This window comes from Hyperolius riggenbachi, chromosome 8 (assembly GCF_040937935.1).
Source record: "Hyperolius riggenbachi isolate aHypRig1 chromosome 8, aHypRig1.pri, whole genome shotgun sequence".
Taxonomy (NCBI): Eukaryota; Metazoa; Chordata; class Amphibia; order Anura; family Hyperoliidae; genus Hyperolius; species Hyperolius riggenbachi.
The window spans coordinates 175,159,694-175,177,972 of NC_090653.1; the positions used below are offsets into that span (position 1 = coordinate 175,159,694).

The 18,279-nt window shown below is 41.6% G+C and overlaps 1 protein-coding gene and 1 long non-coding RNA gene across 3 annotated transcripts in view; one reads left to right on the plus strand and one right to left on the minus strand.

Annotated features, from left to right (window-relative positions):
• Positions 1-18,279, minus strand: part of MSN (moesin) — a 211,265-nt gene that overhangs the window by 87,396 nt on the left and 105,590 nt on the right. For both annotated transcript variants that reach the window (XM_068247677.1, XM_068247678.1), the window contains exon 3: positions 1,469-1,564. In XM_068247677.1, coding sequence (XP_068103778.1) covers positions 1,469-1,564 — 96 coding nt within the window. The remainder of the gene's footprint in view (positions 1-1,468; positions 1,565-18,279) is intronic.
• The window catches only part of LOC137527195 (uncharacterized), a 46,511-nt gene that overhangs the window by 19,131 nt on the left and 9,101 nt on the right, over positions 1-18,279 (plus strand). The window contains exon 2 of the long non-coding RNA XR_011023163.1: positions 16,844-16,927. This is a non-coding gene — a long non-coding RNA (uncharacterized lncRNA). The remainder of the gene's footprint in view (positions 1-16,843; positions 16,928-18,279) is intronic.

The window sequence follows — 18,279 nt, forward strand, 5'->3', positions numbered from 1 at the left end:
TACATCTGGTTCACACAAGTCATATTCATCACCAATGTGGAATAAAGACTCTCACAGTCTGCTTTCACACACTCGTGAACTGTCTAATACTTAAGTGTGAGCTTGCTGCTTATACTCACAGCGAACTAGCAACTATTATACTCACCTAGGCTGGATCTATCAGAATCAATTTTATTTCGCCAAGTTTGCACCTACAAGGAATTTGTCTTGGCAGTTGCTTAACAAACACAAACAAAAACAATGCAAGGACGGACAGTGTGTATACTACAAGTCAAGGACATTATGCAAGTATAGTGGCAGTAAGCAATGTGAGAATTGTTAATTTACAGTTCTGCGTTGATTACTTTCAAGTCCTAGCAGCTCTAGCGGGGTTCTGCATTTAGTATGGCTACCGCTTGAGGAGAAAAAGCTGTTCCTGTGCCTAGAGGTTTTGGTAGCGATTGACTGGAATCTTACCGTACTCCTGAAGGCAAGAGCTGGAAGATAGGGTGAACTGGGTGAGAGGGGTCAGAAGCAATTTTGGTTGCTCTCTTTCTGCACCTGCTAGCGTAAAGATCCTGCAGGGAAGGTAAGCTACAGCCAATTATCCTTTCTGCTGTTCGGATGATGCGCTGCAGCCTCACCTTTTCTAATGTTGAGCAGGAGCCAAACCATACAGTCATAGATGAGGTTATGGGGGATTCGATGATTGCAGTGAAGAACTGCACCATTAAATTTTGAGGTAGGCCAAACTTTCTCAGCTGCCGTAGATGGTACATCCTCTGTTGCGCTTTCTTGACAATAGTGGCAGTGTTGTTGTCCCATTTTAGGTTGTGTGAGATGTGTGAGATTGCGTGCACCAATCATTATACTTATAAAAAAGTGACATGTTGCTTTTGAACCACTGAGCTACATAGATATTAAACCAGCTTTTGAACTGGCAGTGTTACTTTTTCCATCTGGGGGTGAGAATCTATGGGGTTAGGAAGTTTGTAGTATGGATGGAGTGTTGTTTGGGTGAGCTGTAGGTGGCTTGATCAACCACCTTTTTTCTAATACCTTTTATCTTTTGTGATACTAAAATTATGATATTTTAATTTATAAGGATATTCTCTGTCTGTTGCTAGGGGTATACGGCCTCCTAGTTCTTCCTCCAAGGTTTGTGTTGTACATTATCTCTATGCCCTCATTGTTTATGCAACTGTATCTGCTATGCTTTACATGTGGCCACTATCATTTTCAATGCATAGTGCCAAATGACTGCAACAAAAGTTAGCCCTACACCTATATTTGGTCATCCTAATTCTAAGCATGTGTATGGATGATTTCCTTCGCACTACGCTGCAGCAGTAAAATTAGTGAAATAAAAATTCATAAGCTGCAGAGCAGTTCTATGGATAATATCTTCTAAATCTTGTCAAATTAACACATACAGCTTTAAAGGCACAGTTTTCTCTTGACAATTTTCAGAAAGATTTTAAAGCCAAACCTTTTTGTTGAGTTTTAACCAGGTGGAAAAGCCTTTTGTATCTTGGTACTGCAATCCAAAAAACCAAACTTCTCGAAGTCCAATGGTTTTCACCACCTGTGGAGAGAGAGTATAATTTTTTTTCCTAAGTAATTTTTATTAAGTTTCTAAAGAACACAGCAATTCAGTAAGTATGTTGCAATAGCTGTAGAATTTTATAAGAAAAGAAACAGTGAAAAAAAAAAAAAAAAGAGAAAATGAATGTAAGCTTTCTCACAGGACGGGTCAGGAAATGAAGAGAAGACGCCGGATGTAGTGAGAGATAGCAGGGACCCGGGGACCCGCGCGGGCCGGACAATTTTGCTGCCTCGGTCATCGCCGTATCGAACGCCATTAACGACGCGCTCCTGACCAGCAATCAAGCTAAATTTTCTGCCTGGGCAGTTCGTAGGAATCGATTGATTTCAGATGGAAATCGGTTGATCAGTCTGCGTTCGCATTATCGATTTGTATATAAGAGGAAGTAGAACTAAAGATGGCCCGAACAGTTCCCTCGGCGGGTAGTTTGCGTGAATTTTCGCTGTTCACGTCCACAGCAAATAGCGAACTTTTATGCGCGTTCGCTACGACTCCTATACTAGTCATTTGGCTAAACTTTGACCCACTACATCACAGTCAGCAGACACACAGCAGCCAACCAGGCTGAACTCCCTCCTGGACCACCACCCCCATAAAAACGCTGCAGCGTCGGACATGTTCTCAGTCTGCTGAGGCTGCTATTATTGAGAGGAAGGGAGAGGTTGCTGGAGAGAGAGGGAGAGGGAAAGCGTTAGTTAGGCTGTTAGCTTGCTCCTTGCTGAAATTTGTTGCTGAATGCATTCCAAAACAGCTCTTTTGAGAGCTAATATTCTTCTGATGCGGTTTTTTTTTTGTGTGTGTGTGAGAGACAGACGCAAAGATACAGCCCTGTCGCAGCTGGCCCTTGCTTGCTGACACACTGTATTACCACCAGTGCATTTCTTCCCACTCTATTTGTGTGATTTATCTTACTAAGGCAAAGCTCTCTTTGTGGGTGACACTGCATAGATACAGCCCACAGACAGTTGCTGGCTGCTTGGTATTTGTAGTGCCACTAACTGCCTGCACACTGTATTAGACCAGTGCATATCTTTCCACTGCATCTGTGTGGCTGCACACTGTATTAGACCAGTGCATATCTTTCCACTGCATCTGTGTGATTGATCTTACTAACTAACTTACTAAAGTTCTTCAGCAATGGCTATCCAAAATGGTTGAATGCAAGGGCATTCCCATAGTATATGGAACAGGGAACTGATGTTGTTACAGTTGCGCCAACAAAGAGGGGAGCTTTGTTGTGTAAAATTAACTAAACATCTGGGAGTAAGGTACCATTTAAGAATAATCTTTTGGAAGGTTTCTCTATGGTTTATACACGATGAGAATTGGTTGATAATTTTAGCTGAAGATCTACAATGTCAAATAGATTTGACACATATCTTCTGACCAGGCTTTAATATATTTATTTAGCTGCTTGTGATGACCACTCATCAGTTCCTGATAGCAAAGTGAGATGCAACCTTTGAGAGCAACGGGAGAATTTTAGAAAGAGTTTAGATGAGTAGAAATTCTAGGAAGCTGCCAGTTATAGGATGATAAAAGATGTTGGATTCGTAGATATTTAAAAACTTCCTTGGCTTGAATAGGGAATTTTTCTCTCAAATTGGAAAATGGCAATAGGTCTGTATTATCTGGGGAGAAAAGATCTGAGATTGAGGAGATACCAGCAATTTTTGAACTGTCTAAATCCTGTGTTAAAAGGGTTAGAGAATCAATTGGAAGTTTAAGTATGGCAGATGAGCTTGGGCTTCTAGTGGTTTTTATTAAGTATGACCAGGCTAGAAAGGAGGCTTGGACTGTGGCATATGGGGATTTGGTAGCTTGAATTCCAAGAATCCGAAGAGAAAGAAGTTGTTTTAAGTCATGGGGAGAGGTGGAATTTTCTATATGGAACCATTTTTTTGGTGAGTTAGTTGTCCACCAATCTTTAGAGGCTTCTAGAATAGATGCGTAGTAATAAGATTTCAAACAAGGGATACCAATGCCTCCTGATTTTTTTAGGGACAGTAGTGTAGAGTATGCAAGTCTGTGTTTCTTTTTTCCCCCAGATATAATTAGCTACCTTTTTTGTGATTTGAGAGAATAAGCTGTTAGGTAGTGGTATATGTATCGTTCTAAATAGAGGACCTTGGGAAGTACTTTCATTTGAAATGCGGCAACTCTTCCCAACCATGACAGCTCAAATTTAGCAATAATATCTAGTTCCTTTGCTATGTTGGTTAAGACTGGTGCATAATTAACTTCAAATAATTTATTGGTTGTAGAGGGTAAGTTAATACCCAGGTAAGCGATATGAGATTTAGCCCAACTGGAACTTGTTAGATATTTGTAGTTTTAGAGATGGGATGATTTAGTCCTAGCATCAGGGATTTTCCCTCTATCACTTTGTAATACGAGACTGAGAAGGTCTTTAGAATGTTTGTCACATATTGAAGTGAGTTAAATGGGTAAGTAATAGATAAAAGGACATCGTCCGCGAATAGGCCTATTTTGTGGGATTGCCCATTTATTTCAACTCCACGAATTTTCATGCAACCTCTTATTGCTTCTGCCAGGGTGTCTATTGTAAGTGTGAATATGAGAGGGGATAGAGGACACCCCTGGCGTGTACCGTTTGATATATAAAACATTTTTGAGTAAAACCCCACTACATTAACTAGTGCAGAAGGAGAGGAGTATAATGCCATAACAGCTGATAGAAATAAGCCTTCTATACCAAATGTTAGCAATGTTTCTTTTAGAAAACCCCAATAAACTCGGTTGAAGGCCTTCTCTGTATCTAAGGCTAGGAGAAGAGAAGGACTTCGACTTAGCTCCAAATATCTGAGCACATTAATGATTCTACGCGTGCCATCAGAGGTCGGTCATCCCATGGTGAATCCTACCTGGATGAACTGCACTTACCTGGGGCTTCTTCCAGCTTCTGCGCCTGCACAGTAGAGACTCGATGACGTCACGTACCCCACGTGACCCGCGCCGTGGAGCGAACAGGAAGCCGACCTGGCGACGTTGGCGGCTTCACCGCTGGACACCGGGAGTGAGTGGAGCTGCGGTGAGGGCACCGATTGACTGCCAGGAGCTGGAAGAAGCCCCAGGTAAGTGCAGTTTGTTTTTTTGGGCAGCGCGGATCTTCCCTTTAAGGAATCTAAGAAGGTTTTAACAGAGTCTATTGAGGGTTGAGGGGGATCATTTTTTAAGTTGTATAATGAGCTGTAATAATCACTAAAAGCATTAGCAATATCTTTTGGGGTTTTTTAATGGTTGTTTCCCAAAATTAATTCATCCCTTTAGTATTCTTGCTTTAGCCTGTTTGTGGCATAAAAGTCTGGCCAGATAGGTACCTGCTTTATTATATTGAGTCGCTGATTGGCGCCTGCTGACCAGATAGAGGTAGGAAATTGCTTGAACTGGTAGTGAGCAAATGTGTGTGTTGCAGTTAGCATTCAGTTTAGAGGCAGTGGGGTGAAGTCCCTGGTAGTGAAAGTTCCAGGGCTCGCCTGCATTTGCCTCTAGGTATCGCATGGTGGTTTGGAGGCCCCAGCTAGTGAGAGAGACCTGGGGCCCCTGGCTGTCGTGCGAACCAGTGTTTGTTATTATATTGAGTGTAATATTTTAAACGTGCTCTTAGTTGATATTCATATTCTGAAGTTAAAAAGTATTCTTAAGTCGTGTCCTAATGAAAATAGATCTTTTTCAGACTGATGGGAGTAGTGCTTCTTAATTGCATCTTCAGTTTTAATTTTGTCTAGTATTTGATCATTTTTTTTTTGTTTTTGCGCGAGCTCCCCTATGAATGAAAAAACCTCTGATAAAGGCCTTATGGGCATTCCATGTTGTTTCTATATCTACTTCTGTACCTAAATTAAATTGGAAGTATTCATCTATTTTTCCTTGTATAAATGTAACATTATCTTTGGAGAGTAAAGAAGTATTTAGTTTCCATATGGGGTGGTCTTGCTTGAGAGTAGAAGATTTTATTGTTAGGGAGATGGAGGCGTGGTCTGACCACGTAATTGAATTTATGGTTGATTCTGAGATTTTTTTGGAGGGAGGTTTTGTCCGTTAAAAAAAAAAAAATCAATCCGGGAGAAGAACTTGTTGACATTAGAAAAGAATGTGAAGTCCTTTTCGTTAGCATGTAACACTCTCCAGGGATCATATAAACCCTCTTCTGCTAAAAATTTGCATACAGATATGCTTTTTGTACCCTTATGAAAAGTATCGAGTAAGGGATTATGCATTGAAGTCACCTCCCAAAATCAGGATTCCTTTTCTGTTATCACGGACTATGTTCATTAAGGAATGTAAGAAACCCCCTTTGTCCATAATTAGGAGCATATAAATTAACCAATGTGAATTCATCATTAATTAAGCAAATTAAAATTAGGTATCTACCTTGAGGATCTCGCCAGTATTTTTGAATCTGTACCGTTAATGAAGAGTGGAAGGTTATTAATACATCACATTTTTTTTCCTACAGTTAGCAAAATATGTATGAGGAAATTGAGGGTGGGAGCAGCGAGGCGCTTTACCCTCAGCAAAGTGTGTTTCTTGCGCAAAAACGATCTTTGCTTTGTTGTCTAGGGCTTCTTTCCACATGCATTTTCTTTTGAAGGGGGAGTTTAAACGTGTGTGTTTATTGAGATAATTTTAGTATCCAGCCGTGAGATTAAGGGCGTTTGATAGTGTTGGAAGTGATAATGTTGGTGGTATCTATTATAGGATTATAGTTAGTTGGATTTTGGCAGGCCTTTGGTTTGGGAGTAGGTGTACATAAGTATTTATATGCATGTTGGGGACCGTTGACAAATGGGCTAAAAATGAACAAATATTTAGGATGACGGAAGCCTGAGCATGTGCAGACCGCATGATCAGACTTCTGCTTCCGGGGTCACAGTGAGACTTTGCTGAGTTGCTAAGCCCCAATGCAATTTACACCCACCGGAGTGGAGAGAGAAAGCTTTACAAAACAGAACAGTAAGTGAGAGAGGGTATTACCAAGTGGCTGGTGGGTATGCTTAAATGCATACTCACGCTGTCAGCTCAGGGTCCCTTGAAAGAAAATTGAAATAACTACACTTGTTATATCTAAGATAATTTGAGATGACCTTTTCCAGTACAATGTATCTATCTAAACTACAGACGTCTAGATGATGAGCTAGCCTTTGCATTAGCTGTAGTTTATCAAGAGCTGCAGGCATAAGCGCAGCTACTCATTTTACTAAAGAAAATAGTTAGAAAACTAACCTTGCAAACAATATAGCTGACCAGGTGACAGGCAGCAGATAAAAGAAGCCAAAAGCAGACCTATGCAATCCATCCAGTTATTATGGAAGAAGGAGTCATGTATGCTAGAATTTTAAGTTATAGTTAGAGCAATTCCCAAGATAACACTGTAAATGGAAAACGTTGCACAACCCCTAAAATAACATTGCACATAGATAATGCCGTACAACACAAGATAATGTTGCACATACAAGTCAGCAATCAGCGAAGGGAGGCTAACTGACCAACAGTCTACCATTTACTAAACTGAGAAGTGTAGAAATATCAAAAGACAAAAAACAAGGGACAGACCAAGAGCCAATACAATAACAACAACAACAAATAACATTTGTAAAGCGCTTTTCTCCCGTGGGACTCAAAGCGCATAAGCATGGCTCCGACCATCGTGGTACAGAGGAAGAATTTTATAAGTCTGGAAATGTCAGGCTAAACAGGTGGCTTTTCAGTCTGGATTTGAATAGCTCCAGGGATGGGGCTGTCTTTACTGGGTGTGGTAGGGAGTTCCAAAGAGTAGGGGCAGCATGACAGAAGGCTCTGTCTCCAGATTTTTTGAGGTGCACTCTGGGAGTGACCAAGTTTATAGAACTTGCTGATCTGAGGTTGTGAGAGGTGTGGTGCAGCTTCAGCAAGTCCTTCATGTATCCAGGGCCCAGATTGTGCAGGGATTTGAATGTCAGCAGTCCAATCTTGAAGAGTATTCTCCATTCTACTGGTAGCCAGTGCAGTGACATGTAGCACGCAAAAAAAAAAAAAAAAGTGGAACGGAAACAGGTAATATATTGAGTTGGTATGTAGTATAGCATAGGGAACCACAGACTGCAAGCGCCCCCACAATAAAATGGAGTATATTTATTCCTAGGTATTGTGTTGAAAGACTCTATATCAGCTCCTGAAGCCTAGCTCGGGAACCAAGTATTCCACTGTTCACAGTTCGTAAATTAGCCTACTCATCAGTTTGGAGCTACAAGAATAGACCTAAATGCACTTCACCTGATCAAGGGCATGGCCCGGAAAAATGTAGCGTAATATGCTGCTTAGTACATTGCTGCCTCCATTTTTTCTTTACCAAAATGCACTGGTCTAAGCAGGCTTCCGTTGAAATGTGAATTGACTAAAGGCCCATATTTTTTACGAATATTTCTGCATGTGTTTGACAAACATTTTTATGCATTTTACATGTGTTTTATCAAAAATACTGTGCAATTATACTTGCATTTTGCATACAATTGAAGAAAACTATGCTCATAAGCATGATTGTATTTTGTTCAAAGCTCTAGTTCAGTCTCCTTTCAATGCATGGGATAGTGTATTTGCATTAAACAGCAGGACACAAAGGTTTTTGCGTGCATGTATTTATGTAATAAATTCAAAATTCATAGCTGCCCGGCTAGCTCCAATAATTCCCTGCTGCCAGCAGAGTTATTTTCCCAGGAGCCAGAGCCAAAACCTGACCCTACTCCCCTGCTCCCTATACCAAATGAGATTCTAAAATTAGCTCTACAGCCACATTTGTTCCCTGCTCAAAGGGTGTAATAGTGCACTAACCCTTCCCACATCCTCCCCAGCAGTTATGGGCTCACGAGTAGTCATAAGACCCTAAGAACTCGAATTTGTGATTTAAATGAGGCTTAATTGCCTAAGCTGTGCGGCTGGATGACAAGGGGTTAGTTACCCATAAAGACAGTCATCCTCCCTGCACTCCAAACAGCTTGCACGCGTCCTATTGGAGGCGTTGCAAGCCTCACCACATGCACTTCCTTCTTCAAGCTGGGAGGCTTGCAACGCGACCAATAGGATGCATTCAAGCTGTTTGGAGTGCAGGGAGGACGACGGACTTATGGGTAACTAACCCTAGTCATCCAGCCGCACAGCTGAGGCAATTAACCTCCTTGGCGGTAACCCCGTGTGTGACACGGTATAAGCCGCCGGAGGGTGCCGCTCAGGCCCTGCTGGGCCGATTTACATAATTTTTTTTTCAAACACGCAGCTAGCACTTTGCTAGCTGCGTGTTTGGTCTGATCGCCGCCGCGATACAGGCTTCCCCCCACATACCCCTTGCGCAGCCTGGCCAATCAGCGCCAGGCTGCGCTATGGGGTGGATTGGGATTCCCTGTGACGTCACTCCGATCATTGCCATGGCGATGGAGGAAGCCCTCAAGGAAATCCCGTTCAGAACGGGATTTCCTTATGGGCAAGCGGTGCCGGCGGCGATCGGACGCTACGAGGGACGCCGCAGGGAGGGGGAAGCATGTAGCTAGCGCTAGGCTAGCTACATGCTAAAAAAATTTAAAAAAAATGAAAAAACCTTCCCGCGGCCGCGCAGCCGCGGGAGTCATACCGCCAGGGGGGTTAAAACCTCATCCCAACTGTGAAGTATGGTGGTGGGGGAATTATGGTTTGGGGCTGCTTTGCTGCCTCAAGACCTGGATGGATAGCCATCACTGAAGGAAAAATAAATTCCCAAGTTTATCTAGACATTTTGCAGGAGAACTTAAAGCGGAATATAACCCTGCATTTCAACTTTGCTCTAAAACATTATTTACAGCATATTATATGCAGAAAGCATTTTTTTTACTAGACCAGCATTGGAAGGGTTAACACAGAGGTTTAAAGTTCCGTGGAGAGATATGCAGAAGTTCAGATTGTTACAGTCTATTTAGTTATATGTATCTATTGAGAAATGTTACACACTCTTTGGCTGTCCTCCAACTCCTCAGTCAGAGAGATGAGTCACATTCAACACTTAGATACATTTATGTAAACAAAATGTATCTATGTCAGCTTCGGATGCGTCTGCAGAAATCTCCAGGAACTTTAAAGCACTATGTAACCCTTCCAATGCTGGTCTAGTAAAAAAAAAATGCTGGTTGCATATAATATACTGTAAATAATGTTTTAGAGCAAAGTTGAAATGCAGGGTTATATTCCGCTTTAAGGCCATCTGTCCACCAGCTGAAGCTCAGCAGAAGATGGGTGTTGCAACAGGACAACGACCCAAAACAGAAATAAATCAACAACAGAATGGCTTAAACCGAAGAAGATACGCCTTCTGGAGTGGCCCAGTCAAAGTTCTGCTCTTAACCCGATTGAGATGCAATGGCATGACCTCAAGAAAGCAATTTAGCCAGACATCCCAAGAATATTGCTGAACTGAAACAGTTCTGTAAAGAGGAATGGTCAAAAATTACTTCTGACTGTTGTGCACATCTGATCTGCAGCTACAGGAAACATTAGGTTTAAGTTGTTGCTGCCAAAGGAGGTTCAACCAGTTATTAAATCCAAGGGTTCACATACCTTTTCCACCTGCACTGTGAATGTTTACATGGTGTGTTCAATAAAAGCATGGAAACATTTCATTATTTGTGTGGTATTAGTTTAAGTAGAATGTGATTGTCTATTGTTGCGACCTAGATGAAAATCAGATCACAGTTTATGACCAATTTGTGCAGAAATCCATATAATTCCAAATGGTTCACATACTTTTGATTGCTACTGTACTGTAAATGACTTCTAAATATGTTGTTATCTATGTGGTGAATTATGCATTCATTTACGACTAATGAGTTTTCAATTAGTTGATCCGGGGATTTTATCTGACTGCAACCTGGAGTCCGGAAGGATTTTTTTTCCTTGTAAGGCAGGGAACACACTTAGCAGAATCACATGCGTTTTCCACTATGTGCCATGGGGGAAACGCATGCGATTCAGCTAAGGCCCCGTTCACATTGCACGCGTTCCCGTCCGCGTTTCGGGAACGCGTGCGGGAGGCCGACACGCGCGACATCAGCCAGTGCATAGAGTGCACTGTCTGATGTTCACACTGCATGCGTTCCAGACCTGTGCGGTCCGGGAACGCATGCTGCACACGTTTCCTAGCAAAACGCGCGGCTGTCCCATTCACTTTCAGTGAATGGGATCAGCCACGCAACGCACAGAGAGATGCACATGACGTGCGTTCCTGTGCGTTGTGTTCTGAATGGAATGCGCCTGCGTTCCGTGATATGAACGGGGCCTTAGTGTGTTACCTGCCTCGGGGATGTTTATGCCTTCTCCTATATCAGTGATGGCTAACCTTGGCACGCCAGCTGTGGTGGAACTATAAGTCCCATGAGGCATTGCAATACTCTGACAGCTTTAAGCATAACTTGGGGAGTCAGAGGCATGATGGGATTTGTAGTTTTGTCACAGCCGGAGTGCCAAGGTTAGCCATCACTGTCCTAGATCATCTGGGATATGTGAAAGTGCAGGCCTGAATGTATTTTTTTTTAATTTTTTTTGTTTCTGGTTTAAGGGACAAACAAAGTGACATGCATATTCAGCAGTGATGCATTGTGGGACACCTCGGGGAGGGCACTGCTGTGCTGGGGAGAAGATGGTTAAAAGGTTGGAGGAGATTTTAAACTAGGACCTGGGGGGAGGGAGCAGAGACTACATGGGTTAAACAGAGTAGATAGACAATGGGATCTTGGGAATATAGATGCCAGAGAGGGGGGTATGGGATGCTCAAACAGTAAGGAGGGGAAGAACCATATGGAGGCGATTAAACCTCCTACTGCTTCAGTATGTGCTACAAAGTAAAGTGTGGTGGTAATAATAAAAAATGCATGCTAACCAATGCTAGAAGCATTTCAAATAAGATTGGTAAACTGGAGTTTCTGATGAGATAATAGCCTCAATTCTGGTAGCTATGTGGGGTAAATATTTTTTTGTGGGTAAAATACCTCATGAGGTATTTTCCTCTTTCTTTAGCAATTCTGAAAGATTTCTTAACTTACAAACATGAGGTAAAACAGGAGGTAAATGCATAAAGTGTGGTAAAACATGAGGTATTTCAGTGGTAAGCATGCAGTACATAGATAATAGTACTGTAGTCTTTAATGGTCTTCCATAAGTTAGGATAGTCTTCGGAAGATTTTTATTTTTTTTGGAAGGTATATTTTATTATGTAGCAACCTATGAAGAGTATATTTATAGGCATCCCTTAGAAAAGAATAGTAGAAATAAAAAACTTCAAATATTTACTGGATTTTTTTTTTTCACATTACACAGCGTGAATAGGAACTCCACTAAAAAAGCAATAGGAACTCCACTAAGAACTGCAAAAGTCATACAAATTGACTTTACCTCCAGGTACAGGCACGTCTTAAACTGATCGGTAAATTATGTGCTAACATGCCCCCAAATTTCCATGAGAATAACTATTATCGGCAAAATTAATGCAAATTACCTCATGCATTACCTCATGAGGTAAAACATGACTAAAACCTACCAGAATTGCTGAATGTCATTACCTCATGAGGCAAATTACCTCACATGAGGTAATTGTTTGATAACCCTACCAGAATTGAGGCCAATGACTGATTGCAGGTGGAACAGAAACATGCATGGATGCTAGCCATGATTGGATGGTACATTCGGAAGATTACAATGTTTTTAGAAAATATAGATCCAATAATTAAGGGGGGGGGGGAGATCTGTGTGTTTTTTAAGACTTCCTTATCTCCAGTTCGATGGATGACATGGCTGAGGACTGTGACCGCGTAGAATCTGAATGGGTAAGGGCCTGTTTCCCCTAGCCTGTTTCCACTAGCGGGGAAACCGGGCCGAATCTGAGTTTCCCCGCAGGCAAATCCCGCAGGGAAACCCTGCCATAGGGAATGATGGTGCAGCCGGCCTAATCGCTTGCCATAGCGATTTGGTCAACATTGCAGCATTTTTCCATGCGGGGGGCAGCAAATCCTATAGCCGTGGAGAGCTTTTTTAAGCGCTTTGTGGTTTTAAAAGTTCTTGCTAATGTTAAACCCGTGTGTGCTCACACTGGAGCGAAGTGATTTTATAAAAATCCCCCATAGCATGACACAGGCAAGAGCTTTTAAAAATCTCTAGCGTTTAAAAAGCTCTTGTAGTGTGAAACAGCTCTCAAACAGATTTTTAATGACTATTGTAGAATGTACATACCTTATGGAAATAAAATTCTAGATCTAAAAATGCCAGTATGAATAAAGAATACTGTTTTTGACATGATTAATTGTAAAATGAATGCTTTTAGTGCCCTAAAGTATTAGGGGACTGCATCTGCACTAAAGAATTATAGGTAATATAACAAAAAGTGCAAAAAGTAAGACTTACGAAACTGGAAGCGGAAAGAAAAAAAATTGGCTAGTGATTGAAGTCAAATTCTAAAAAGTTTTACAAATATATAACTCTAAAAGAAAGAAGGTAGAGAATATAGGACTTTTACAAGATCAAGCGGGAAACTTGATTGTGAAGGACCGAGCTAAAGTGGAAATACTTGCTTTGCTTCTGTCTTTACCAAGGTGATGCCTTTAGCTCATAATATGAGCCTGGGTTGTTCCCAATCTACCTCATTCAGCATGAATTGTCTTATGCTAGGTACACACCATACAATTTTCTGGCAGATTTACTTGCCAGATCAATTATTTCCAACATGTCCAATCTGAATTTTGATCAATGTCTTGATTCACCAATTTTTTTTAAATCGTTTTTTCGATCTTTATCGATTTTCATAGAACTGAACGAAAATCGATCAGAAAAACTATCAGAAAAATCGATCGAAATACGATCTGTATTTCGGTCGATTTTCCTGATCGAACGGACGATTGGACGGACATAGAAATAATCGCTCTGGCAGGTAAATCTGCCAGAAAATTGTATGGTGTGTACTTAGCATTAAACAGGAAGGTGTGTAGGCATGATTGGATTAAATAAGATCAATATAGACAAGGCACCTGGCCCAGATGGCATCCACCCCCAGGTGTTAAAGTTCAGTTATCGACAAGCCACTATCTTATTTTCTGTGATTCTCTTTCAAGTGGGTCAGTTCCTTATAGTTTGTGTACAGCTGATCTTTTGCCCTTATTCAATAAGAGAAGAAAAATCAGAGCCAGGAAACTATAGACCAGTAAGCTTAACATCAGTTGTGTGTAAATTATTTGAAGATATCCTAAGGGATGCTATGCAAAATTATGTAGTACAGAATAATCTTATTTCAGTTCGACAGCATGGTTTTACTAAAAACAGGTCCGGTCTCACCAGCTTTTATGAAGTGATGAATGAAAATTTAGATCTTGGGAAAGCTATAGATGTAGTGTACTTGGACTTTGCAAAGGCTTTTGACACTGCTCCCCATAATAGCCTGGTGCAGAAGCTGAGGGTACAGGGACTAGGAGACAAGGGGCTTGATTCACTAAGACAAATAGCATGCCTTATCCAAGTTAACAGGCCTTATCAGAGATAACACACCTTATTAGAGTAGCATAGCGAGCGCTACGAACCCGCAGGGGCTCAAAGCAGTACGAGTTGAGCTCTCGTCATTGCCAATTAGCAGGCATACGTTTGTAGCGCTTGCTATGCTACTCGGATAAGGTGTGTTAACTCTGATAAGGCGTGTTATCTCGGATAAAACATGCTATTTTTCTTAGTGAACCAAGCCTAATGTGTGTATGTGTATAGAGAACTGGTTAAGGGATAGTAGGCAAAAAGTGGTGGTAAAAGGAACATACTCAAAATGGGAAATACGTAGCAGTGGGGTACCGCAGGGGTCAGTACTTGGTCCAATTCTTTTTAATTTTTTTATTAATGATCTAGATGGAATATAGCGTAATATAGCAATCTTTGCAGATGATACAAAATGATGCAGAATTATTAACACTAAGATCGTGATATATTACAACAGGACCTTGACAACTTGGCTATATGGGCAGGCACCTGGCAGATGAAATTTAATGTTGATAAATGTAAATGTCATGCACCTTGGACGTACCAATGGTAGATCATCATATAAAATAAATGACATACAGCTGGAAACACCAGACTTGGAGAAGGACTTAGGAATACTGGTTAACAAGTTAGGTAATCGTATACAATGCCAAGCAGCGGTAGCTAATGCAAATAAAATTCTGAGATGCTTACAAAGGGAAATAATATATAGAGATGCTAGTATATTACTCCCTCTGTATAAATCACTGTGATATAGCATGAAGAGAAAATTGAAGGCACTGAGCTTGCAAAAGATATACCTTTAATCCACGGTGGAAAGACACATCAGGGTGTACAGTGGGGGTAATCCATGCCATGCACTGATGAGGATCAAACAATCCGAAACAGTCTGTATGCATGTTGGATTATTATGGCTCTGTACACATTAACAAGCTGACACATCATTGCATTCCAGCGGTTCTGGAGGTGTGTTTAGCTTCTAAGGGTACAATGGTTAATTTGCATATATTCAGCAGTGGTGCTCTGTGAGACATCTCGAGCTCACTCCAACCTGAATTATCGCAAATTCTTTCTGTTTTAGGAAAGCAAATTTTTGTTTTTCTTAACATCTTAGTAAGGGGGCTTTTAGGACCATTGTAGTCCCTTACACACTCCAATGAGTTCTGGGTCACCATGAGCTTGCTGGTTAGTCTGTACATATGAAGTATGGAATACAGTTTTGGGCACCACACTACAGAAAGGACATTGACCAGGTACAGAGACGGGCAACTAAATCAATCAGAGGGATGGAAGAACTCGCTTACCAAGTAAGGTTGGACAAACTGGGCTTATGTAGCTTGGAAAAAAAAGGTGATTGAGAGGTGACCTGATTAACATATATAAGTACATCAGAGGGCAATACAAAGGCTTGGCAGATGAGCTTTTTGTCCCTAGGGTTGTAAGACAAACAAGTGGTCATGATTTGCGTATGGAGGAAATTTCTTTGTCATCTATTTAGAAAGGGGTCCTTCACAGAGAGAGTAGTTAAAATTTGGAATAGCTTACCTCAGGAAATAGTTATGGCAAACTCTAGATCTGCATATAAAAGGGTTTGGATGCGTTCCTTGCACAACTTTAATTAGGTAATTCCCGGGAGAGTTGATCCAGGGATTTATCTGACTAACATTCTTGAGCATATGGATATTAAATCTCAATTTTAACACGATTGGTCATTCAAGTAATTTAACTAAAACAATGTTAAAAAAAATTGAATTTCTGATGAGGAATGAATCAGAACACCCCAACATTTATTCCCACTTAAAATGGCACACATGGCACAGGTGTATCATGTGCACATGACTATACATTTTTAAGTCTCATACACACATGCAAAGATTGTTGTGTTGCCCGGCAAGGATCAGGTGCAATCTCTTGGGTGACAGTTCAGGGCCCAATGTTGCAGACAGGTCTGTTCTACGGAGGAGGGCAGAGGAACAACATGCGGCGCACAATAAAGCAGTTTCACATGGGTGAGGGGAGCAATGCGACCAGCTGCTTGGGTGTTGGGATCGCTAAAGATATGGCATGTTGGATCCTTAACAAAAGTCAGGCTGTGGCTTTACACACACTAGATACATGCTACATTCTCATCAGAGGAAGGCTTTATCGGGTGCCCTGACCAAGGCTAATCTACCATGTGTACGCAGCTATACTCAACATTTTGAAGGCACTTTGTCCTATTTAAACCTCAGACATTTGTTTGGTGTGCTACTGACTGTTGAGGTGAGAGTGAACACCACAGGGAGATCAAAAGAGCTGTCTGAGGCCTTCAAAAAGAATATTACTGCTGCTTATAAGTCTGGAAAGGGATTTAAAAAAAAAAATAGATCTCGGGACCTAAGGAAAGATCTTACTACAGTTGATGTTGGAATCCTTAGCTCTTTGAGACCTCAAGCCCAGACTGGCTTTTGCTACAAAAAAAGACAAAGACCAGGACTTTGGAAATAATTTAGACTCAACTGTCCAAAGAACATTATGGACTACACTTGGTGTAGGTGGTTCAAGCAAAATGTTTAATAAATAGCAACATGTTTATGTTCTTTGTTATGGATTCAGCAACAGGAATACATTGGCTGGTTCATCACAATCAAAACCGGACCATATTTGTAACAGCTTTATTGTCTTCTCTAACATCAATCTTCTCACATTTGCAGTCTTTATCCTCCTTCATTCATATATCTTTCTCTTACATAGGGCATCAAGTTCACAATGCCATGGCAAACAGAGCTGCTGCAGATCTGCTTAACCCTTTCCACTCGGAGTTCTTTCCTAAAGGGAGTAGGTTCTGCTCAGAATTTTTAATTTTGTTTGTTTGTTTTTTACAGAAATGTACTCTCCCTCTTACTCTCTCTCCCATTTTAACATGGAACATAACATAGTAACATGGTATATCTTATTTTAAAGAGAACCCAAGGGGGGTTTGAAGAATATTATCTGCATACAGAGGCTGGATCTGCCTATACAGCCCAGCCTCTGTTGCTATCCCAAACTCCCCTAAGGTCTCCCTGCACTCTGCAATTCCTCATAAATCACAGCCACGCTGCTGACAAACAGCTTGTCAGAGCTGGCTGTGTTTATCTCTATAGTGTCAGTCTGCTGTTCTCCCCGCCTCCTGCAGAACTCCGGTCCCCGCCTGCATCCCTTCCCTCCCTGCTGATTGGAGGGAAGGGACGGGGCCAGGGACCGGAGCTTTGCAGGAGGCGGGGGAGCAGCTGAGACTGACACTACAGATGTAAACAAAGCCTCACAGTGTGGCTGTGATTTATGAGGGATTGCAGAGTGCAGGGGGACCTTAGTGGAGTTTGGGATAGCAACAGAGGCTGGGCTGTATAGGCAGATCCAGCCTCTGTATGCAGATAACATTCTTTAAACACACCTCGGGTTCTCTTTAAAGAACACAACGTTTAATTTGATACCTGATTTGGACAGTTTGGCATCTTCTATTGGCTAGTAGCAGAGGAGAAAGCCAAGGTATGGTAAATTGTAAAACAGTTTCCTGGGTGTAATCCTGGCCTGCGTGAGCAAGTTTCGCAACAGGTGGTTTTATGCCTGCCACCCGGTGTCCTCATGTCCCTACACATGATGCAATATTTGGTATTTTGATTGGGAATTTTAGCAATAAAATTTTGCCTACTATTTAGGGCTAGTCCACACTAGGTCCTGGAAACGTATCCGTGGCTGCGTTTTTCAGCCCTGATGAAAAAACGGAGTCCCGGATACTAATGTTAAAAATAGCAGCCGTCCTCACCCAATTAAAAAAAAAACTGATCTGTCTGCGTTTGCAGGGACCCGTTTTCAAAACCTGAACGGAAGGTCCGGAATTGCTGCATTTTTACAGGCCACGGATACACGGATGGGTAGTGAAAAGCAATAGGAGAACGCAACTCCATCTCCACAGGCAAAATAGCACCAAAAACTGATGAAAAATGGAAAGCCTGAACTTCATTATTGGCCCAAAAAATCCTCCCACTACCTTCCTAATGATAGAGACGTTTTCTGTCCGTTTTTTGGGGTAAAAAAACTGAACTGAAACTAATGCAAAACTGATGCACTTTTTATGAAAACGGATCAGTTTGCGGTCTGGTGGTACTTCCCCTAATCCCGGACTGCAGCATCCGTCCTGCAACCGT